Source organism: Heterodontus francisci, chromosome 13 (assembly GCF_036365525.1).
Source record: "Heterodontus francisci isolate sHetFra1 chromosome 13, sHetFra1.hap1, whole genome shotgun sequence".
NCBI classification, from domain to species: domain Eukaryota; kingdom Metazoa; phylum Chordata; class Chondrichthyes; order Heterodontiformes; family Heterodontidae; genus Heterodontus; species Heterodontus francisci.
In genome coordinates this window covers 46,587,343-46,612,956 of record NC_090383.1, presented here as the reverse complement: position 1 = coordinate 46,612,956, position 25,614 = coordinate 46,587,343, and the positions used below count along the sequence as shown (strand labels likewise).

At 43.2% G+C, this 25,614-nt stretch overlaps 1 protein-coding gene across 2 annotated transcripts in view; it reads right to left on the bottom strand.

The window, feature by feature from the left end:
• Positions 1-1,096: 1,096 nt before the first annotated feature.
• Positions 1,097-25,614, bottom strand: part of fndc1 (fibronectin type III domain containing 1) — a 316,339-nt gene continuing 291,821 nt past the window's right edge. For both annotated transcript variants that reach the window (XM_068044773.1, XM_068044774.1), the window contains 3 exons: positions 21,676-21,837; positions 4,175-4,297; positions 1,097-3,354 (listed from right to left, as the gene is read on the bottom strand). In XM_068044773.1, coding sequence (XP_067900874.1) covers positions 3,224-3,354; positions 4,175-4,297; positions 21,676-21,837 — 416 coding nt within the window. In that variant the 3' untranslated portion in view covers positions 1,097-3,223. The remainder of the gene's footprint in view (positions 3,355-4,174; positions 4,298-21,675; positions 21,838-25,614) is intronic.

Here is a 25,614-nt window from a genome sequence, read left to right as displayed (position 1 = left end):
CGTTTACCTATGGTGTCCAATGAAGTTAAGACTTGGAGGAATTTTAACCAAAAAGCACAGGCAGGTTAATATTGGGTTGGGTGATGATGGTGGGGGTGGGGGGGGGGGGGGTGGGGTGGGGTTCATTAGGCTTAAAAGACTTAAAGTCTCAACCAAACCCACCTCCAACCCATCCACTTCCAACTTTAACTGAGGCGGGATGGTGGCCAACACACTTCAAAGCGATGGGTTGGCACTTTAAATATGATAATGAGGCTGCGAGCTTAATTGTATGTCAGCTTTTCAAATTTAACTGATGTCTGTCTCGTTTTCCGAGGCTCGGGAAATCTGACAGCTATCTCCAGGCAAGGACTTGATGGATCAAGGAGGTAAGTGCCTTTACACCTACCTCCTGGATCCAGTGCGTCTACCTGAGCAATCCCGCAATAGGACAACCTCCATCCCTGTTGCTCTTTCTCACAAGGCCTTCAATCCATTCTCCCACACTGAGGTCTCCGATCCACCTCCCAACCACAGCCACCCACACCAAGGCCTCTGACCTCCCCAGCCAGGTCTCCAAATCTCACGCCCAGGCCTCTGATCCTCACGCTTTGCCTATGCCTCTGATCCTCATGATGTGCCTCAACCTCTTCATAGGATTCCGATCCCCTCCCAGGTCTCCGACCTCCACTCTCAGAGAACACCAGGATCAGCAGACCCCCTGGGGTGCCCCACAACCCTCTCCCCAGGAGACTGACCATCCTTCCCCCACCCTGGGATCCCTCTCCCCGAGATCGACCCCCCCCCCCACCTTCACCTCTCCGCCCCACAACATGGGCACAGAACTACCTGGTTCTGCAGCCATCACTGACCAGTTTCTGGTACAGCTGGAAGCCAAGCCTGTCAAGCAAGCTGGTGTCCAGGCAGGGAACTGATCGATGATGTCATTGTGCAATGTGGAGTTAAAACGTGACTTCTCAGTTCCCATGCCTTTCTGATTCACCCCGGCAGGTCAAGTAAATTAAATCCAGGCCTTTGGAGTTAAGAATGCTGCTGACAGTTGTGGATCAAATGAAAGACAAGCTTTACACGCAGAGTGTTGTGATGCAAAACCAGTTTAAATAGTGTGATATCCATTCAACAATCAAAGCCAAAAGCACAATACACATTTCTGATGGTATACATAGGCTGCTTATTAAACACATCACAGACTGCATCCATACAATGGAACAATTTTCAAAGAATCATTTTCTTGGTGCATTTTGTAGTTGAAGCACTTGTTCTTTGACCTAACATGCAAACTACTATTTTCAGCAGATTTGTGCTTTCAATTTTAAAGCACAGAATTTTTCAGGTGCAATATGTAACAACAGATTTAGCACAAATGGTGTGATTCTGTTTAGAAATGCACAAGTTGAAAAAGCAGAAAAGCCTGTGTTTGAAATTCCCAAATCTCATTTTAAAATGCTCTCTAAATGGATCATTTTACTATAAAATACACATTTTATAAAACAAAATTCAATTTTAAAGGGGCTTACTTAGCGCATTTATTCAAAATAACATTTAATAAAAGGCACATCAGGACATAAGAGGCTAAACCCTCTGATCCGATGCTCCCAATGAGAAGCCATGCTTGTAAAGAGTGTGTATGAGAGAATTGGTGCTACAGGGCTGTAGCCCTATCACAAACTGCACTCCAACGAGAGTGGCTACTTGCTGGGAACAATCAATTAATGAATTCATCCACAAATATTGCTTTTTTTGGCGCCAGCGCAATGGTTTAACATACAAGGAGTCACAAGTGTTGCTATTCCAATACACTGCTCCATTTTGGGTTGTTTCAAAACAGCGTAAATTCATTGCGCCTGCGCAAAAAAACAGCATCTTAAAATACTGCGCAAGCACCAAAAATTGCACCAAGGAAACTGTGCAGAAATAAATTAAGCAAAATTCCCTTTATTCTGGTGCAAAAGTTTGAAAATCAAGCCCAATCTTTCCAGCGCAATTAGTTATCACACAATAACAGTTTTCTTGAATTTCTTCCAATATAGTTGATTTTTTACAGACATGAAAAATACACTTTCTAAATGCTTTGAACTGCAGGAGTTGGCTATAAAGTGTAAATGAAAATTATCACTACATAGGTGGCTTATGAAGACTGGTATGTGGAAATGGGTTTCTATTTCAGACTGTGGACTGAAAATATTGGTCAGAGGAAGTGATAGAATGCCAAATCCCAATGTTTCAGTATGGGCCAGTGATCCATTTGGATGCAAACCTTCAATGCTGTGTATAGGTTCAATTTAGGGTTACATTACAATAGGTCTGCAAGGAAATGCACTGTTCATTAAAGTGTGCCGTTGCCTGTGCACAATCCTTCATTGTTGGAAAGATAAAGCAGTGCATGATTTGCCTGAGACTAGCCTTTTTTTTAACTGGAAGGTGTGTTAATATTCACACTAGATTGACTGTAGCGGTTCAAGAAGGTAACTACCACCACCTTCTCAAGGGCAATTAGGGATAGGCAACAAATGCCAAATGCTTGCCAACGATGCCCACATCCCATGAAACAAATAAAAAAAACTAGAAATGTTACAGATGAGCACAGGTCATTTACCATTTTGATAAATGGAAAAACAGCACCCAAGAAAAAAACTGTACAATTTGCAGGTACAGCAGTGCGTGATAAAGAGAGAAAAAAATTGAAATAAAAGTTCAACAGTAGCTACTAATAAATGACAGTATTTTATGAAGTACTATTTGGGTTTCCTCTAATAGCTCAACATGATTTTGTAATGAAACTTTTTTGGTAAAATGCCCTGACAGAAATTCATCTTGAAAAACCTGACGAGCTTACAAGTGCAGTTCACTGAGGCTGTTCTAATGCCCATGTGGAATTTCTGGAGTGTAGTTTTGTCTCATGTCAGCAGAGCTTTGATTGTTGACTCTTTCATCAATTCCTTACTTATAGGTGGAGAATGGAACCACCACAAGTGAGTGCAATGATATTGGACTTGTTTACTTTAAACCTTGGTCCTCCATTTATATATAAAAAAGGGATATGTTGTATATTCCAGTAGACTGTAGTAGAAACAGTGTTTGAAATTGTGTGGAAATAATCTTGATTATTCGACACGTTGTCCAGTATTCTATCGCAAAGAATTCTCTCAGCTGTCTGTTAATTCAGCTCACATGTAAGCAGAGTTGTTAAATCTTCCATCAGCAATTCTAAGGATTCAGCTCATTACCATTTTCCTGGAATAGGTACTCCACATTCATACCAACCCACGTAGTAATTGGATGTCCCACCAAACTTCCCAATTCCACCAATGAGGCCAAATGACACTGGTTCTTGGCGATAACTCCGATAATAACCTAAGAAATCCATATCATGGATCAGTTATTGACTTAACATACTAATAGATCAGTAAAAACAATCAAATCCAAGTCTTATTTCTTTACAGTTTGAAGAACTCAATTCAGGTGTTGAGGCTTGACTGAAACTGGCTCAATCCAGTTTCATTTTAAATTTGCCACAAGACTTTAAATGATTTACTAACAGTGTTATTCAAGCTTTTCAATTTTTGGCTCTGGCCATCTCAAGACTTTGGCAATTCTAATGCCAAGGACTGACCCTGATAACTAAATGAGTATATAAGCCATCCCAGATCATCGCCACTGGGTTGGTCACCAAGCAAAGGTAACTGAGCTATGAGGAGGAGGGATTGAATATGAACATATACCACCTCCACTCAAACACATTGTACCTGAAAGCCATTAAGTATTTTAAGAATCGTAGTAATAAAATACATTTAAAAATCTTAAGGTCCAGTCAGTTGTAAAAGTTGAATTATTTAAACTTGTGCTACCCGATGTGAGGTAACTAACAAAAATATTTCAAATAATGGGTAAAAAGAGCAGAGTTTTTCAAAAATATTTTGAAAGCAGGAGCTACTATCTGTACCAATGCTCAATTCTGATATTGTCTGATTTCATTCAGAGTGCTGTGAATCTGTGCTCTGACATTGTAGGACTGACATTGGTCAACTAAGAGAAGCATCACAGACCTGAGAGTTAAATATTCTGCCATTTCAGTCACCATTGGGTCTGGATATCTTTACACACCAGATCATTACAGTTCATGCATTTTCTCAAAAAAGCTTTGGAATTTGTTCTCTAGGATTTCTCCAATTACCTGGGATGATAGCCAGAGATTCTGGATACATGTGTGTTCCCGTCCTTCCCTCCAGAAAAGAATCAACAAACTGGCAGTGGTCCTCCCCTTTCCCCCAAGCATCGCCAATGCTGTAAAATGTATCTGAAAAAGATAAAGAAGTACAAGTGACTCTGACAATAGAGTTGGCATGAACAAGTCTCTATTCACTATTAATGTATAGGAATAGCATTAAACTTGAAACAACCAACCCAAGGCTAGAAAATGTTCATATTTATTTTCACTACTGCAGTTTCTGTAGAAATATGCCTTGGCAATTAGCTGTGAGATGGAGTAGTGGGTTGAAAGCCCCAGTGGTATGGTGTGCTATTCTTAATACAAGCTCAGTTCTCAATCCCATCTGTGCCATCATGGGCAGGGGCAGAATCTGATGTTTCCTTGCAAGAGGTGAGTGAAGAAGAAAAGTAATCCATCCTTAACTGCTCTTCTGTATTTTGGCTGGAGATGCTAATCTGGCAGTGGGGATCCAGAGAACGTGGTTTAAACAGGATTCCAAATCCTCAACAGAAATCTACATAGTGAAATTTTGTTGTGCACAATTGTGTGTGAACCAGCAGAGGAACTGGCTAAAGCACTGGCTAACTCAGATCCCTCACCCATATTTGTAATGTTTTTTTATTCGTTCATGGGATGTGGATGTCGCTGGCTAGGCCAGCATTATTGCCCATCCCCAATTGCCCTTGAGGAGATGGTGGTGAGCTGCCTTCTTGAACCACTGCAGTCCATGTGATGTAGTTACACCAACAGTGCTGTTAGGAAGGGGTTCCAGGATTCTGACCCAGTGACAGTGAAGGAACGGTGATATAGTTCCAAGTCAGGATGGTGTGGGGCTTGGAGGGGAACTTGCAGGTGGTGGTGTTCCCATGCATCTGCTGCCCTTGTCCTTCTAGGTGGTGGAGAGTGCAGGTTTGGAAGGTGGATTGGAATGTTATTTTAGTAAATTTCAGGCAGGGTAAGACCTTTGATCCAGCTAGCTCATCTATCCACAGTACTCACCTGGTGCATTTCTAAGAACCCTGAATCTTATTTATTGACAAGAATCGTCTAGTTCCTTCTTGAAACCCATTAAGAATTCTTGCTCCACCATCTGTGCCAGAAATCTGTTCCACCCTTTTAGTAAAAAGTTTCCCCTACCTTTCCTATTTTCTTTTGCTATCCTAAATTTGTAAACATGATCCCTTGTGCTTCAATTCTGCACACTGCAAAAGCAGTCCATAGCTTTCATAATATTAAACACTTTTATATCCCTTTACAAATCTTCTCTTCTTCAAGAGAGAAAGGAACCAGGGTAGTCGGTCTTTCCTTTAAGCTCTCCAATCAATCATGCAGCCTTTCTCTGCAATCCCTCCAATAACTAAATATCCTTTTTAATATATAGAGACCAGACCTGCCCATAACACTCCCGATGTGGTATTATCAGGGTCAAATACAGTTTGAAAATTACTAGTTCCAATGAAAGGTCATTAACCTGAAACTTTAACTCTGTTTTTCTCTCCACAGATGCTGCCTATCTGCTGAGTATTTCCAGCATTTTCTGTTTGTATTTCAGATTTCCAGCATCTGCAGTATTTTACTTTTATTTTAAAATTACCTCTCTGGATTTATATGTTATTCCCCTTGATATGAATCTCAACATACTGTTTGATTTTTAAACAGCCTAGTTAGATTATATGCTATTGTTTTAGTGACCTGGCTTGGACCTTGTGCAGTAGTCTATTATGTAGGATAGTGTCAACTGCCTTCCTGACATTCAGGCACATAACATCCATGCCTCTCCCCTGCCTATTCGGTGTGCTCCTGCTCAAAAAAATCTAATAAAGTAGTAAACATACAAACATAGAAAATAGGAGCAGGAGTAGGCCATTCGGCCCTTCGCGCCTACTCTGTCATTCATTAAGATCATGGCTGATCATCCAACTCAGTAACCTGTTCCCACTTTCCCCCCATATCCTTTGATCCCTTTTGTCCCAAGAGCTATATCTAACTCCTTCAAGCATGACCACCCACACCTAAGACCATGCTCAGTGTCATGGATTAGTTCATGTTCCTTAAGATGCTCCCTCATATCAACCCTCAGAATACCTTTCCAACCGTGGAAAGTTTGGAATGTTGACTTCATGGATGGTAATGGTGATTTCTCTAGGCTGTTACCAGGGAGTAGAATCAGTCCATTAGTCTAGTAAGAATTCCACCACCCCTCTCCCCTGTTTATTGCTTTTTATTCCTAAATTTAATGAAAAAGACTAACCAGTCCATCGAGCCCATTCCACTCTGACAGAATACCAGTACTCATGTTAAACCTGCCACCATCACCATCATCCAAGCAGCCATGAATGCTGGACGCCATCCACCATGATAAGGAGAAAACTAATGAGCCTGGTCTCTACTAGTGGCAGCTCTAACCTTAACATAATGGGGCGAGGGGGAGGGGAAGATAATGGCAAAACAGCTGCTGCCAACCCAGATAATACCCATCTAAAGAGATGGTACCCTTTGCTCTTTCAGCCCTTTGCTTGTATTATCAACAGTTCAACAGAGTCAGGGATTATTCCCTTAAACTGGAAGTTAGCTCATATAGTTCTTATTTTCGAAGAAAAGTCAAATCAAAGCCAGGGAGCTATAGACCTATCAACTTGACACCCATTATTGGGAAGATGCTAGAAGGGATAGTAAAATATGTCCTTTATGATCAAAGGACTTAAGACTGGGAGTAGGCCATTTGGTCCTAATTGCTTGCTCCGCCATTTGATAAGATCATGGCTGATCTGGTTGTGGTCTCAACTCCACTTTCCTGTCTGCCCCCAGAACCCTTGCCTCCCTTGTCTATCAAAAATCTATCTAACTCAGCCTTGAATAAATTCAATGACCCAGCCTCCACTGCTTTCTGGGAAAAAGAATTCCACAGACTAATGACCCTTTGAGAAAATAAATGCTCCTCATCTCCATCTTAATAGAGAGACCTCTTATTCGTAAACTGTGTCTCCTAGTTATAGTCTCCCCCACTAGAGGAAACATCCTCCTGGTATCCACACTATAAAGTCCCCTCAGGATCTTATATGTTTCAATAAGATCACCTCTCATTCTTCTAAACTCTAACAGGTATCGGCCCAACCTGTTCGACCTTTCTTCATAGGATAAGCCCTTCATCCATGACATTAGTCGAGTGAACCTTCTTTGAACTGCTTCTAACACAATTATATCCTTTTCCAAATGAGACCAAAAATGTACACAATACTCCAGATGTGGTCTCCCCAAGGTCCTGTACAGCTGCGGTAAAACTTCCCTACTTTTATACTCGATTCCGCTTGCAATAAGCACTGACTTCCTAATCACTTGCTGTACCTGCATACTAATCTGTTCTGATTCATGCACCAGGACACCCAGATCCCTCTGCACCACCAAGTTCTGCAATCTCTTTCCATTTAAATAATATACAGCTTTTCTATTCTTCCTGCTAAAGTGGACAAGTTCACATTTTTCCATATTACACTCCATCTGCCAAATTTTTGCCCACTCACTCAACCTATCTATATCCTTTTGTAGACTCTTAACCTCATTTTGACAATTCACTTTCTGTTCTATCTTGGTGTCATCGGCAAATTTACCTTACATTTGGTCCCTTCATCCAAGTCTTTGACATAAATTGTAAATAGTAGAGGCCCTAGCACTGATCCCTGTGGCACTCCACACGTTACAGCTTGCCAACCCGAAAAAGACCCATTTATTCCTACTCTCTGCTTCCTGTTAGCTAAACAGTCATTTATCCATGCTAATATGTTACGCCCTACAACTTAGGTTCTTATCTTGTGTAATAACCGTTGATGTGGCACTTTACGCCTTTTGGAAATCTAAGTACACCACATCTACAGGTTCCCCTTTATCCACCTTGCTTGTTACTTCCTTGAAGAATTCTAATAACTTAAACACGATTTCCCCTTCACAAAACCATGTTCACTCTGTCTGATCCCATTATTATTTTCCTAAGTATCCTGCTATAACCTCCATAATAATGGATTCTAGTAATTTTCCTATGACAGATGTTAGGCTAACTGGCCTATAGTTTCCTGCTTTCTGTCTTCCTCATTTCTTGAATAAAGGTGTTACAGTTGTGATTTTCCAATCTGTTGGGACCCTTCCAGAATCTAAGGAATTTTGGAAGATTATAACCAAAGCCTCTATCTCTGCAGCCACTTCTCTTAAGACCCTAGGATGCAGGCCATCTGGTCATGGGGACTGGCCACCCTTTAGGTCTAAAAGTTTTCCCTGGTGATGAAGTTCTTCCCTCCCTTTCACCTCTTGATTTTTAAGTATTTTTGGCTGGTTTTCTAAGTCTTCTACAGTGAAAATAGACACAAAATACGCCTCTGTCATTTCCTGTTTTCCATTATCAATTCCCCAGACTCACTCTCCAGAGGACCAACTCTAGCTTTAGTTATTCTTTTCCTATTTAAACTGGCAAAGGGAAGTGGCCACTGGAAATTCAAAATACAGCTACTGAAAAAAATATGTTGTGCCTAAAAAATTAGATGAGCTTTTTGAGGAAGTCACTAGGGTAATGGATTAGGGATCTCGACAACAAAAGAAAAATACTGTGGATACTGGAAACCTGAAATAAAAAAAAAATACTCAGCAGGTCTGGCAGCATCTGTGGAGAGAGAAATAGAGCTAATGCTTCAGGTCAATGACCTTTCACCAGAACTGGGAAAGGTTAGAGATTTAATAGCTTTAAAGGAAGTGAAAGGGGGGAGGGTAGGAAATAGGGAAAGTCTTTGATAGAGTGGAAGACAGGAGTGATTAATTGACAGAAGGATTCATGGTGCCAGGCCAAAGGGAGTGGCAATGGGACAAGTAAAGAAAACAAATGCTGTGTCTAGAGAAGGTGTGAATGACAGAATCATGAATAGCTACCATCGAAAACAAAATAAAAGAAAAAATGAGAAAAACCAAAATCAGAAAGAGAAAGGAATCAAAATGGGTGCAAAGGTTATGATCAGAAATTGTTGAACTCAATGTTGAGTCCAGAAGGCTGTAAAGATAGATACCTATCAAACATGGAAGGGATCTCTACCTGGAATTACAGAAGATCGAATCTTCTTGCATCAATGAGAATTTGAAATGCTAGATTAGGAATTGGATCCTTTCCTGCAGTCAAAATGTTGTACTTAACGAATGTGGTTCAGCTTGGAGACATGTTAGCAGGGGTGTCCTCCAGGGATTTGTCCTGAGCCCACTACCCTTCAATGGTCTTTATTAATGACTTGGAGAGGCATTGGGAATCAGTAAGATAACAGATGACACCAAAGACTGTACAAGGTCTAATATCATACAGCAGTGAAATCTAATCCAAAAAGATTTAGATGTGTTTGGGGAGTGGGCCACATGATGGCAAATGGCATTTAATTGCGATAAACGTAGTATCGTGTAACTGTGTAACAGCCCCAACAACCAATTTTATCTGCAGCACCTGTGGAAGAGTCTGTCACTCTTGATTTGGCCTTTATAGCCACTCCAGGCGCTGCTTCACAAACCACTGACCACCTCCAGGCACTTACCCATTGTCTCTCGAGACAAGGAGGCCAAAGATTAAGATGAGTGGCCTTGGAATAAATTCAGAGGAGAACTGCAAGAATGATTCCTAGTTTAAAGAGCCTCAGCTACTCTGTTAGGCTCAATTTACCGAGAGCAGTGTAGACTTAGGTATGCTGATAGAGGTCTACAAAATAATTAAACTGCTGGCTAGCACATCTATTGATAGATTATTCCAAGTTTAACAGATTGGGAAGGACGAGGAGAAATCAGTTTAAACTATGTAAGAGTAGGAACAGAGTGAATTGTCAAGCGACTCTTCTCTTCCCAGAGAGGAGTGAGCCTCTGGAATATATTATTGGCTGGTGTGATAGGTGCTGACTCTGTGTATGCCTTCAAGAGGGAGCTGGACCAGTGCTGACTAGGCCAGAGATCAGATCATATAGAAAGTAAGAGTTGCCATAGATAAAATTTGATCTGTGAGATCTCCTGGACTAGTTTTGATTCCCTGAGCAGGTTAGAGAGGAATTTTCCAGGTTATTGTTTTCCTCTTGGTCCTGGGTATTGTCCTTTTTTTGCTTTTCCTATGAGATTACATGGCTGTGGAGGTGGGAGGTGTAGAGAACAAATACTTAGCTGGACCATCATAGTGTGTGGTAGGCTAGATGGACCAACTGGTCTTTCCCTGTTCATCAATTTTGTATGTTTGTATGTCAACCATCCTTTCATCAATTGCTCAATTTCTATTTAAATGTTGTAGGAAATGTAGGAAAACTGAGACTCTAGCAGCATTGTTTAAATACTAAGGTCAGACACAGACCTTGGCTACTGAAAGGGTATCAAAACCACATCCTGAGACTCTATGGGGCAATTTTAACTTGACCAGGTGGATGGGTTCGTCAGGAAGCAGCAGGTTAAAAATGCTGACATATCCGGAAGCTAACAGGAACTCACTGACTTCTGCCTGTAACCTGAGTGCAAATTGCAGTGCGTGGGAAATCTCCACAGGACAGGTTGGTCAATAATTTAAATATTTCTCTTTTGGGCCTCCTTATCTCAATAATTTAAATATGCTGAAGTGCTAACTATCCGCTTCTTTTACCCTGAATTCTGACTTTAATTATGCACACAGGTTTCCCGGGAACAAGGCAAGAGGACAGCATGACTTTAGGGGTCTAAACAGTTGACAGGCAAGAAATCATTTAAATATTGAGATCTCACACTTGGGCCGGGATTTTATCCGGGTGACGGGGGTCTAGACCGCCGGCAAAAGCACTGGCGAGAGCCCCGCATCACCCCTCTGGGCAAGTCCTGCCAGATCAAGTGTTAATTGGGCACTTAAGTAGATAGCAGCAAGCCTTCCCTGGGATCAAGGACCCCGGAGCAGAAGTCTTGCCTGCTCATAACTGCCAGCCAATCAGAGGCCGGCTGCTCTTTCACTGAGCAGCCCCACCACAGGGGAGGCGGTTGCTGCTGGGACTAGACTCAACCAAAGCCCTGTAACCAGGCCACAGTTAAGTCAGGGTGGGAGGGGGTTCGTGGGGTGGGGGGCGTGGGGGAAGGTGATGTATGGAGGATCAGCAGCAAGGGGAGGAGGACAGCTCTCAGCGGGCAACCCCCCCCCCCCACACCTTCCAGGTCTCTCATTCAGGCACTGAATCTTTTAACGAGGGACCCCCCCCCCCCCCCCCCCCCCGCCGCACTCAGAGCCGGCTTGCTCCCCATGTGGTGACAGGCCCGCCTGCCGCTAGGCTATTTCTGGTTGATGTGGGATGAGGCCCTTAATTTCCCAATTAAGGGCCTCAATTGGCGGCGAGGTGGGAAGCCCGTTCTCAGGCCCGCCCTGGACTCAATTTGGGTTGAGGTGGGAAGGTGGCGTGATCCTCCGACCACCATCCTGCCCGATTATATGCTCTCCCCGACTCCAAATCCGACATGAGGGAGATGCATAAAATTTGTTGCCCCCCCCCCGCCCCCACCCTGGGTTCCTTCCCTATTTGAAAGGCATCTGTTCACAGGACTTAAAAACAAGAAATGCTGGAAACACTCAGCAGGTCTGGTATTAATCTCTGGCTCCTTCTGGAGATCTACAGGTAATATTTGCAGAATATTGTAATCTGCTGCCCACAAGTACATCTCACAGGTGATACATGCCAGTTTGCCAGGGCCGACACGTATGTGCATTTCTGAACTGATGAGGCCATTCAGAATGAGCAGCTGCTCAGCTTTGCAGCTCTGACTACCTTCCCACAGTTCCAGAAAGTCATTGATTGCACACACATGGAAATCAAAGCACTCCCAGGCCACCCTGGAGTATTCATCAGCCGAAAGGGCCCCCACTCCATCAACGTCTTCAACCACTGAAAGGTCATTATACATGTCTATGCAAGATTCCCAGGGGGCTGCCACAATGCTTTCAACCTGCGACAGTCAAGCCTCCCTAAGATAGTCACACCTCGCAACAGAGTTAGCGGGTGGCTTCTTGGCTGAAGAGGCGGCTGATGACACCCGTGTGGAAACTGGGATGCTGCAGATGCAGTTCAGGTGCCTGGACAGATCTGGGGGAACCCTTCAGTTGGTTGGTTGGTTATCATTCTTCCATCTATGAAAGATGATGGACTTGTAGCAAACAATCCATTTAGGTGGGGTGTCTTCTCTTGTTGCACCTTTGCTGTGAAGGCCAATCCTTGAGAGGCAGGTTCTGCCACTAGTGCCACGTGTGAAGCTGCCAAGTGACGCCGTGAGTTGTTGTTTTTGATAGTGACACCTGTTGCTAAACTGCAGTTGCAACTGGTTGTCATGGCAGTGCACACCAGTCCACAGGATGTGTCATCATTCCCCCTTTCGCCAGCTAGTGACTCCCAGGTGCAATATTCGACATTTAGGGTCTTCATGTTATGCTTGCAAGCACCCTGGCTTTGGGGACCCCACTGGTTGTCTAGCTAGTAAGGAAGTTAGGAATAATATTAGATTAGAGGCTTATAATGTTGCGAAGACATTTAGAAACCAGAAAAGAATGATCAAGGAATTGATGAAAGGAGAAAAAGTAGAATGAGAGTAAACTAGCTAGGAATATAAGAACAGATTGTAAGAGCTTTTACAAGCATAGAAAAAGGAGAGTAGCTAAAGTAAACATTGGCCCCTTAGAGACAAAGACAGTAGAAATTATCATGAGGAATGAGGAAATGTGTCTGTCTTCTCTGTAGAAGACACACATTACATACCAGAAATGGAGGGCAACCAAGGGGTGAATAACAGTGAAGAACTTAAGGTAATTAATATCAGCAGAGAAAAAGCATTGGAGAAACTTAAAGCCGACAAATCCCCAGGACCTGATGGCCTTCATCCCAGGGTTCTAACAGAGGTAGCTGCAGAGATAGTGGATGTGTTGGTTATGATTTTTCAAAAATCCCTAGATTCTAGAACAGTCCCAGCAGTTTGGAAGTTAGGAAAAGTAATATCGCTATTTAAGAAAGGAGGGAGAGAGAAAATGAGAAACAACGGGCCAGTTAGCCTGACATCAGTCATCAGGGAAGTGCTGGAATCTATTATTAAGGAAGTCCTAACAACGCACTTAGAAACTCACAGTATAATCAGACAGAGTCAACATGGTTTTATGAAAAGGAAATAGTGTTTGACAAATTTATAAGCACTTTTGAGGACGTAATAATAGGGTAGATAAAGGGGAACCAGTAGTGTGGTAAACTTGGATTTCCAAATGCCGTTCAATACGGTGCAAGATAAAAGATAAGAGCACATGAAGTTGGGGATAATACATCAGCATGAATAGAGGATTAATGGACAGGAAGCAGAGAGTAGGAATAAATAGGGCATTTTCAAGCTGGCAGGATGTAACTAGTGGAGTGCCACAAAGATCAATGCTGGAGTGTCAGCTATTAACAATCTATATTCATGATTCAAAGAGACTGAGAGTAATGCAAGTTTGCTGCCGATACAAATCTAGGTGGGAATGTAAACTGTGAGGAGGAAACAAAGAGGCTGCAAAGAGATATAGATGGGTTAAGTGAATGGGCAATAAGGTGGCAGATGGAGTATAATTGGGGAAGTGTGAGGTTATTCACTTTGGTAGTAAGAATAGAAAAGCAGAATTTTTTTGAAATACGTGAAAATTCCAAATGTTGATGTTGAGAGAGACTTGGGTGTACCTGTACAAAGAATACTGAAAGTTAGCATGCAGGTGCAGCAAGCAATTAGGAGGTCGAATGTCATATTGGCCTTTATTGCAAGGGGATTGGAGCACAAGAATAAGGGAGTCTTGAAACAATTGTATAGAGACCACACCTGGAATACCATGCGCAGTTTTGGTCTCCATATTTGAGGGAGTACAGACAGGATTCACTAGATTGGTCTCTGGGATGAGAGGGTTGGATTACGATGAAAGGCTGAGTAAACTGGGTTTATATTCTCTGGAGCTTAGAAGAATGAGTGGTGATCTCATTGAAACATACAAGATTCTGAAGGGGCTTGACAAGGTAGACACTGAGATTGTTTCCCCTGGTTGGGAAATCTAGAACACACGGACAGAGGCTCAGGATAAGGGGTTGATCATTTAGGACTGAGATAATGAAAAACCTCTTCACTCGAAGGTTTGTGAATACTTGGAATTCTCTACCCCAGAGGATGGTGACTGCTCTATCATTGAGTATATCTCAGGCTGAGATAGACAGATGTTTTGTGTCTCAGGCAATCTAGTGATATGGGCACTGGGCAGGAAAGTAGAGTTGAGGCAGTCGATCAGCCATGATCGTATTGAATGGCGGAGCAGGTTCAAGGGATCGTATGGTCTACTCCTGCTCCTATTTCTTATGTTCTTATGCAAGAACCCAAACAATGATGCCCAGGAAAGAAAGAACAGAAGCCACCTGACCATCAGAGCTGTTATAGTGCAAGCAACTGGGATGCTGAAGGTGCACTGCAGGTGCCTGAATAGATCTTGGGCTCCCTTCAGTCTGCACCAGCCAGGGTATTCAAACTTACAGTGGTCTGCTGCACCTTGCACAACAGTGAGGACTGCAGGAGGAAGGTGCTGAGGGCTCTGTATCGTCTGAGGTGGAGGAGTTGCAACAGGAGGAGCGGGAGTGTGATGTGGTGAAGGTACCAGTAGTCACTCATATAGTTGCCAGCAATGCCCGGGATGGATTGATTCAGGCATTTTCACTTGAACGAAGAAGTGTAGCCATCTCGTACACAAATTCTGAATCCACTGGGTATCCCCCCAGGGCTCCAGCACAAAGCAATCTGCACAGTCAACAATCTACCCGTTCGCAGACACCCATTGCTCACCCTTAACTCTTGTCATATTATTCTTCGCGAGGCAGAAGGCCACTTGGCAGGCAGCATGGAAAAATGGGCAAGATGGGACAATGGAGTGGTAAAATAAATGTTATAATGTATGAAAGTGAAAGAGAAATGTAACACCGCAACATTCTGACAAACATTAAAGTGAATACCCTTGTGTAACGACAAATCCTTTATCTACCTTTTTCTAATATTCCTACTTGGTACTACCCATGTGGCTTCAGCATATCAAAAGGCAGGCTGCTCAGATGCTTTTGGCCAACGTCCTCTGGGTTATAGAAGCTGGGCCTCCCCAGAGACTGCCCCACCTGTACGTGTGCAGGAGAAGACAAGGCCATTGGGACAGGACACAGCATGTGAGGCTCTGAATGGAAGTGGGGGTGGGGTGGAAAAGACAAGGGGCCAGAAGTGGAAGCACTTTGAGAAGAGTTCCCACTTCCATGACCCCTTTCTGCCTCTTCCCTCTGATGGCCCACCCACACTTTCATGTCAGCCAAGAGCTGGAGAGCAGTTTGCTGCACTTCAATGAGGCGTTGAATGGCCAAGGCAAGGTTTTCCTCACTCCTGCTTAAGATGTGTGCAGGATGTTGGTGAGGGCCAGCATGCACTCAGATGCCTGCCAAGTCTGATGTTCCATGCAGGTGGTCACTCATTCCATGGATGTAGACATCAGCGCAAAGGCTTGAGACATCATGGCACTCATGCTAGAGGTGGACTCCTCCAATCTCTCGGCAATCATGAGCAGTGTGGCTGGAAAGGCTGACAGAAACTTATGCATTTTATATTGCTGCTCCAGAATTGTCCTCGAGGTTGACAGCTCCCTAGGTTCAGCATCTGTGTCCAGCTGAGCAGATCTTGGAAAGTCCTGCACCCTCTGACAAGGACCCTTCACTGCTGTCTCTGTCTCCATCGCCTGCTCATGCTCACTTTAGAATTAGAATTAGAATTAGAACATTACAGCGCAGTACAGGCCCTTCGGCCCTCGATGTTGCGCCGACCTGTGAAACCATCTGACCTACACTATTCCATTTTCATCCATATGTCTATCCAATGACCACTTAAATGCCCTTAAAGTTGGCGAGTCTACTACTGTTGCAGGCAGGGCGTTCCACGCCCCTACTACTCTCTGCGTAAAGAAACTACTTCTGACATCTGTCCTATATCTTTCACCCCTCAACTTAAAGCTATGTCCCCTCGTGTTTGCCATCATCATCCGAGGAAAAAGACTCTCACTATCCACCCTATCTAACCCTCTGATTATCTTGTATGTCTCTATTAAGTCACCTCTCCTCCTTCTCTCTAACGAAAACAACCCCAAGTCCCTCAGCCTTTCCTCGTAAGACCTTCCCTCCATACCAGGCAACATCCTAGTAAATCTCCTCTGCACCCTTTCCAAAGCTTCCACATCCTTCCTATAATGCGGTGACCAGAACTGCACGCAATACTCAAGGTGCGGCCTCACCAGAGTTTTGTACAGCTGCATCATGACCTCGTGGCTCCGAAACTCGATCCCCCTACTAATAAAAGCTAACACACCATATGCCTTCTTAACAGCCCTATTAACCTGGGTAGCAACTTTCAGGGATTTATGTACCTGGACACCAAGATCTCTCTGCTCATCTACACTACCAAGAATCTTCCCATTAGCCCAGTATTCTGCATTGCTGTTACTCCTTCCAAAGTGAATCACCTCACACTTCTTCGCATTAAACTCCATTTGCCATCTCTCAGCCCAGCTCTGCAGCCTATCTATGTCCCTCTGTACCCTACAACACCCTTCGACACTATCCACAACTCCACCGACCTTCGTGTCATCCGCAAATTTACTAACCCACCCTTCTACACCCTCATCCAGGTCATTTATAAAAATGACAAACAGCAGTGGCCCCAAAACAGAACCTTGCGGTGCACCACTAGTAACTAAACTCCAGGATGAACATTTGCCATCAACCACCACCCTCTGTCTTCTTTCAGCTAGCCAATCTCTGATCCAAAGCTCTAAATCACCTTCAACCCCATACTTCCGTATTTTCTGCAATAGCCTACCGTGGGGAACCTTATCAAACGCCTTACTGAAATCCATATACACCACATCCACGGCTTTACCCTCATCCACCTGTTTGGTCACCTTCTCGAAAAACTCAATAAGGTTTGTGAGGCACGACCTACCTTTCACAAAACCGTGCTGACTATCGCAAATGAGCTTATTCTTTTCAAGATGATTATAAATCCTATCTCTTATAACCTTTTCCAACATTTTACCCACAACCGAAGTAAGGCTCACAGGTCTATAATTACCAGGGCTGTCTCTACTCCCCTTCTTGAACAAGGGGACAACATTTGCTATCCTCCAGTCTTCCGGCACTACTCCTGTCGACAATGACGACATAAAGATCAACAACAATGGCTCTGCAATCTCCTCCCTGGCTTCCCAGAGAATCCTAGGATAAATCCCATCTGGCCCAGGGGACTTATCTATTTTCACACTTTCCAAAATTGCTAACACCTCCTTCTTGTGAATCTCAATCCCATCTAGCCTAGTAGGCTGTATCTCAGTAATCTCCTCGACAACATTTTCTTTCTCTACTGTAAATACTGACGAAAAATATTCATTTAATGCTTCCCTTATCTCCTCTGATTCCACACACAACTTCCCACTACTATCCTTGATTGGCCCTGTTCTAACTCTAGTCATTCTTTTATTCCTGATATACCAATAGAAAGCCTTAGGGTTTTCTTTGATCCTATCCGCCAATGACTTCTCGTGTCCTCTCCTTGCTCTTCTTAGCCCTCCCTTTAGATCCTTCCTGGCTAGCTTGTAACTCTGAAGCGCCCTAACTGAGCCTTCACGTCTCATCCTAACATAAGCCGCCTTCTTCCTCTTGACAAGCGCTTCAACTTCTTTAGTAAACCACGGCTCCCTCGCTCGACAACTTCCTCCCTGCCTGACAGGTACATACTTATCAAGGACACGCATTAGCTGCTCCTTGAATAAGCTCCACATTTCGTTTGTGCCCATCCCCTGCAGTTTCCTTCCCCATCCTACACATCCTAAATCTTGCCTAATCGCGTCATAATTTCCTTTCCCCCAGCTATAATTCTTGCCCTGCGGTATATACCTGTCCCTGCCCATCGCTAAGGTAAACCTAACTGAATTGTGATCACTATCGCCAAAGTGCTCACCTACATCTAAATCGAACACCTGGCCGGGTTCATTACCCAGTACCAAATCCAATGTGGCATCGCCCCTGGTTGGCCTGTCCACATACTGTGTCAGAAAACCCTCCTGCACACACTGGACAAAAACAGACCCATCTAAAGTACTCGAACTATAGTATTTCCAGTCAATATTTGGAAAGTTAAAGTCCCCCATAACCACTACCCTGTTACTCTCGCTCCTGTCGAGAATCATCTTCGCTATCCTTTCCTCTACATCTCTGGAACTATTCGGAGGTCTATAGAAAACTCCCAACAGGGTGACCTCTCCTCTCCTGTTTCTAACCTCGGCCCATACTACCTCAGTAGACTTGTGATGCTTGAGATATTATGTGACATCACAACCATCTGTCTTGGTGGTCCCACCGAGGCGTGACAAGTCCTGTGATGGTGCATCATCAGAGTGTGAGGAGACTTCGTCCTCCTCCTGCACCACCTCCTGAGGGACACTTGAAGGGTCTGTGGGAGATGATAGACTTGAATTAGGACTGACAAGATAAGAAGCTGCCAGGACATCATGTGCATCTTATCATTTTCATTGCTTGCTGGCATGAAGTCAACATGAGTGAGTACATTAATTCTGCCACCAGGCGGCTGGGTGACCCCATCTCTCCATCTCTAATGCCAAGCATGCCAGGACCCAGCTTTCCAGCTTATCTCGAGCGCCTCCTCCTCTGTGGTTGTCAAAGTGGAAACGGCTGGACAGTTATCTCTGGTTCTTTGCCTCTCCCTGGTGTTCTGTGCTCTCTTCTCCTACAAGGAGAGAACTGTTAATGTAAGAAATGGATTGTTTTGAGACAATGGAAAGGCAGCATTTGTGGAGGGCTACTGTTAGGGATAGGTGTGACATTGCAGTAAGATGAGGGCAAGTGCCAGTGGTGAATGGTCAGAGGGGGATGTGAAGAGGTGCCTGGACAGAGAGGAATGGGTGTGTTTGTACAAGGCATGAGCTGCAGGCAAAGGCTTGGGAAGGCAGAGTGAGTATGTAGTTAATCCCACTCACCTTTCCCATCCTTATTAGGTCATTGAATTTCTTCTAGCACTGTATCCAGGAGCATGGCACCACACTCCTGTTGCTGATCTCTCCAGTCACTTCCAACCACACCTTCTTGTTTTTGGAAGCAGGCTTCTTCCATCCACAGGAAACAATGTCCCTGCGAGCCCTTACAGCCAGCAGCATCATGTCCAGATATGCATTGCTGAAGTGTGGTGTGGCCTTCTACATTAAGTCTCCATTTCTGCAGCTTCTGACTCTGTCTGAAGATCTCCACCATTCTTCAACTCTGATCCTTGCATGGCCCTTTAAATAGTTGAGTTGAAATAGACTGATGTGGATCATCATACCCACTCATTTCAATTGGTCGGGAAATCCAGAACTCAGCAGTTGCTTTAAAAAGTCACTGAGAAACGCACTGCCAGACAGGTCAGCAAGTTAATATTCAGCTGTATGTTTCTTGTTCTTTTCTGTAGTTCTCCATTTCCATATAGCTACTTTGAGTTTGTCATTCCAGTGCAGCTGTGGACTCTGGCAGGTTCTGCATTATCTGGCAGTGGTTGAATATAAGAATTCCAGCAGAAGAGTCAGAGATCATTTATTGGAGCACAAGAATCCCAAGACATGAAAATACAAACAAGATGCCAGCAGGAAGCTGCAAAAGGACACACGTTTTCCTAAATTAGATGGAATGTTGTTCCTGCTTAACAATGAAAAACATTGTCTGGGTTATTAATCTTTCTGAAGTGATGAAACTTTCAGAATTTAATTTACTTCTCCCTCTGCTATGACTATGTAAAAATGACCATGAATTTCCAAGCTCCTGCATCTATTCAAACACAACACTTTTCCTAAAGATTTCAATGTACTTCATGACTTAAGTCATCTTTCAAAAAGAGCAGTGATCTTAGAGTTACAGAGAGTCTACAGCACAGAAACAGGCCATTTGGCCCAACTGGTCTATGCCTACATTCATGTTCCACACGAGCCGCCTCCCACCCTTCTCGCCTAACCCTATCAGGATATCCTCTGCTCCTCTCTCATTGTGCTTTCTAGCTTCCCCTCAAATGCATCTGTTATTTACCTCAACTATTCCTTACGGTAGTGAGTTCTACATTCTTACCATTCTCTGGGTAAATAAGTTCCTCCTGAATTTATTAATGCCTATATTCTTTTTATGGTCCCTAGTTTTAGTTTCCTCTACAAGTGGAAATTTCTTCTCTGTGTCTACCCTATCCAACCCTTTCATAATCTCAAAGACCTCTATCAGGTCACTCCTAAGCCTTCTCCTTTCTAGGGAAAAGAGCTCGTGTGAATCACCATCCTTGTGAATCTTTTTTGCACCATTTTCAGTCCCTCGATATCCTTTTTATAATATGGAGACCAGAACTGTAAGTTCAATTAAATAATCAGCAATGCAATCACTGGCATCAGACCACATGGACAAGCAATGTCTTTTAGAACCAGGCAACATGTTGATCATGATCTCTTGTCTACTAGGCCACTTCCCATGGTACCAGCAGCAGAACCTTTAATGCTTGGAGATTAGTGTTAATGAGGGGACAGTTTTTCTTGTTCCTTTGCTATTGTCTGTTTATTTTTGTTTAATTATGACTACCTTTGCTTTCATTGTCCTCTTGAAGTGGTACGATCACTAACTAACTAAAAATTTTTGCTGAACTTAAATGAAATTTTAAAGCTATATTTATTTGAAATATCTTTTAGTTTGGTTGATGGATCTGGAGTAAAAACTGAAGTTTAGAAGCTACTCCAGTACTTAAAACCCTTGATGGCAAATAACAATTCAACAGGATATTCTGATTATAATGTGGCTGCATTTTACTCACAAACTAGCACACATGATGGTTAGTAAGACGTTAGGCAATCATCAGATAAAACACTTTAAATCTGAAAGTTGCAATTATCTCCTGTAAAGATATGACGCCAATCTTCCACTCCCATTCTCCACTGGTTGCTGGACTTGAGATTTTCTGTTGTTGAATATGTCCATCCAAATTTGTGCCAATGTATTCAAATGGGACGGTGATGATAGGATATCATACATAGGTACGTACATATGTATATTCAAAAATGAAAACACATCTATGTGTGGATATCTGTATGCATATATGCACGTGTCTGTATGTATGCACTCACACACGTATGTCTGCATGAACACATGTATATACATACACATGGATGTATGCCTGTACAGGCATGCACACACAGACTCACACACATCCATGCACCCAGGTTTACCTGTAAACATGTATTTACCTACGTGTGTATTCATATATGCATGCATGCACATACATCTCTGCATATTTGCGCATAATTTGTATGTGTATAGAAGGAGAATGCAAAAAGTATGATCAGCTGCATGACAGAGTTTTAATCACTCACTTACCTCTCAGACCTTCAGCCAGGAAGATTTTGTATCGCAGTGAATTGCAGAGTACCACACCCACAAACTTGCGGTACCAAGTGCGTTTCACATATTGCTTTCCTATGCATTCGCTGGAAGAAGGTTCAAACTTGAATGTGTAAGGAATCCAAATTGGCTCACCCCCTGCAGGGAACAAATACACAGTGCAAATTTCCTCATGTTACTAAAATCAAACGAGTCACTGCAACAGATACTTAAGCGATCAGTAAGGAACACAGATCTCAACCTACCCTTTTATTTGAGATGTGAGGACTACATTATACACATTCCCTGATATGAGCCAGAGTGTACATTATGAAACAATTTCATAACATAGCTGTGATATCATGCAAGTTAGATACAGAATTTATTCTCTGTATATGAAGTGAGAACTTGACTGAAATATTTTCTAGAACACAGCCAATTCATGTAATAGTAAGACAATCTGAACATTTTCAAGCCTGTCACCATAACAACTACAGCAAGAGTATCAAACTCAATTTATATAAGCTTGATCTGACATCCTGGGCCTTGTCATGGGTCACAATCAGCGCTGGGGTATGATATGCACATCAGCTGTATGGCTTGCAGCCTCATTATAATATTTAAAGTACCAACCCACCTCCTTGGAGTGGGCTAGTCCCCTGCCCACCCTTATGCCTCTATCAAAACTGGAAGTATGGGGTTTGGAGGCATGTTGAGATGGGAATTCTGATTTTTAGGACTTTAATCGCTCACTCAACCTGAACCCACCCATTTTTGTGGTTAAAATTCCCCCTATGGTTTCCCAAAGCATCCCCCAGTTCCAGTCCCCCAAGCTCTGCCAGTTTCACTCTCCTGAACCTTCACCCCCATCACAATCCCAATCTCCTGACCCCATGAAGTTCCAATCTCCCGATCCCTTCCAGTCTCAAACATCTGACCCCTTCCAGCCCCAATCTTAATATCCTGGCTATAAAACCTCACAACCCAAACCCACCAATATTTTGTACTTTAAATTCCCCCGACTGTTTCCTGACCCCCGACCCTAGTCCCAGTCTCCTGACTTCCCTCCAGTCCAAGTGTCCTGATACCCCTCCCCGTCCAAGTCTCTTGATCATCCCCCCCAATCCCAATCTTCTGACACCCACCTGGCGCCCAAGTCCTGATCTTACTGCCCTGACTCCACGTGTGGACCAGTTTTCCGTGCTGTCACAAAGCAGGGAAGGGGTTGATGCCGTGGTGTGAAGTTTAAAAGCCGCAGTTCTCCTAAGCTGTGAGAAACAGCAGCTGGGAGATTTCTGCCTCAATCCAGAATACGTGGCAACACTAACCATTGATAAGTGTAACAACAGAAGGCTATTGCAGGTCAGATTAAACGGTCCCACTAACATTTGTCAAGATAGTGGCTAGATCAAAAGAAAAGTTCTTTTAAATGAATAAAATACCATGAAACTGGAATGATCTATTTTTATATATATATAAATATATATATATAAACATATACACGCACACACACACACACATACATATACATCGTATATTGTAAGAATGCATTACTTCACATTTGGTTATCACAACAAGGAAGGAACGACTGCTGATGAATTGACACGTTATTTGGAAACTTTCCATTCAATAACCCCATTCCTTATCCAGTTTGATTCTTAGGAATGATGCATTCATAACTTCTGATGTGCTATTTCACAGTGAGGGAGCAAACAGACATCAGATTCAAATTCTAGTTGAATAAAGGAGCAAACCTCATAGAATAAATAAGTATCACTGCTAAATTGCTGCTATCAATCTCTTATTTGTGAGGAAGTTATTCAATGCCAGACCACAGGAGGTCTGTGGGTACCCATAGGAGAGGCTGGAAAAACTCGGATTGTTTTCACTGGAACGACGGAGGTGGAGGGGCGACATGATAGAGGTTTACAAAGTTATGAGCGGCATGGACAGAGTGGATGGTCAGAGGCTTTTTCCCAGGGTGGAAGAGTCAGTTACTGGGGGACATAGGTTTAAGGTGCGAGGGGAAAAGTTTAGAGGGGATGTGCGAGGCAAGTTTTTTACACAGAGGGTGGTGAGTGCCTGGAACTTGCTGCCAGGGGAGGTGGTGGAAGCAGATACGATAGCGACGTTTAAGAGACATCTTGACAAATATATGAATAGGAAGGGAATAGAGGGATATGGGCCCCGGAAGTGCAGAAGGTGTTAGTTTAGGCAGGCATCAAGATCGGCGCAGGCTTGGAGGGCCGAATGGCCTGTTCCTGTGCTGTACTGTTCTTTGTTCTTTGAAACAGACAAGTTGGTGCATGGTTCCTATTGTGTTATTTAAAAGACTTTGGGGTTTTAGCGCCATCTGGAATACAAAGCCAAAGCTCACTCCAATTGACCTCATTTCCACAAGGCTCAGTCATAGAAACATGAAAACTTAGTGCACAGAATGCGGCCATTTGGCCCACTGTGTCTGTGCCGGCCTAGAAAGAGCTACCTAGCCTAATCCCACTTTCCATTCCTTGGCCCATGCCTTGTAGATTACTTCAAGTGCATATGCAATTACTTTTTAAATGTGATTAAAGTTTCTGCCTCTACCACCCTTTCAGGCAATGCGATCCAGACACTCACCAGGCTGAGTGAAAAATTATCCTCAACTCCCCTCTGATCCTCTGCCAATTACATTAAATCTATGCCTCCTGGTATTGACCTCTCTGCTAAGTGGAATAGATCCTTCCTATTCACTCTATTTAGGCCCCTCATAATATTATACACCTCAATTAAATCTCCCCTCAGCCTCCACTGTTCCAAAGAAAACAACATCAGCCTATCCAATCTTTCCTTGTGGCTAAAATTTTCAATTACTGGCAACATCATCATAAATCTCCTCTGTACACTGTAGTCCAATCACACCGTTCCAAAATGCGGTGATCAGAACTGTACTCAGAAGTCTAGTTCTGGCCTAACTAGTGTTTTATACAGTTCTAGCATAATCTCCATGTTCTTATATTCTAGGCCTCAGCTAATAAAATAAAGCATCTGTATGCCTTCTTAACCACCTTATTTACCTGTCCTGGTACCTTCAGGGATAAGTGGGCATGCACTCCAAGGTCTCTCCCTACACACTCTCAGTATCCCACTATTTATTATGTATTTCCTTGCCTTGTTTGCCCTTCCCAAATGCATCACCTCACACTTCTCCAGATTGTAGAGGGGTGTGGACAGGGCTGTAAACTAAAGGGGAGGGGGGGTGGGGTAAGAGAGAGGATTTGGGTAAAGGAAAATTTAGAAATCTAAACAGAGGTCAGGACACATTGGAGCAGGATAGTGATGTGGGTAACTCCCAACAGAATGGGTCAGGAAGGGTCAAAGAGTTTAACAAAAATTGTACATCAGCAAATAAGGTTATTGCAGGGAATAGAGGTAAAAAAATGAAATTAAAGTTCCTTTATCTGAATGTACAAAGCATCTATAAGAAGATAGATGAACTAGTGGCGCGAATAGAAGTAAATGATTTAGATCTAATTGCCATTACTGAGACATCATTACAAGGAGATCAAGGTTGGGAAATGAATATTCTAGGGTACACAATATTTTTGAGAGACACACAGAATGACAGAGGAGGAGGGGTAGCCCTGATAGTAAAGGATGGCATAAGGACATTAATAAGAAGGGATCTGGCCTCAGAAGATCATGAAGTAGAATCAGTTTGGGTGAAAATTAGGAATAGCAGGAGTCAGAAAACACTGGTGGGAGTAGTTTACAGGCCCCCTAACAGTAGTTATATTGTTGGACAGAACATTAAACTGGAAATTATAGGAGCATGTAAAAAAGGTAATGTATTAATTATAGGGGACCTTAATCTGCATATAGACTGGGACAATCAAATTGGCAACAGTGGTCTAGAAGACGAATTTGTAGAATGCTTTCGTGATAGTTTCTTGGAGC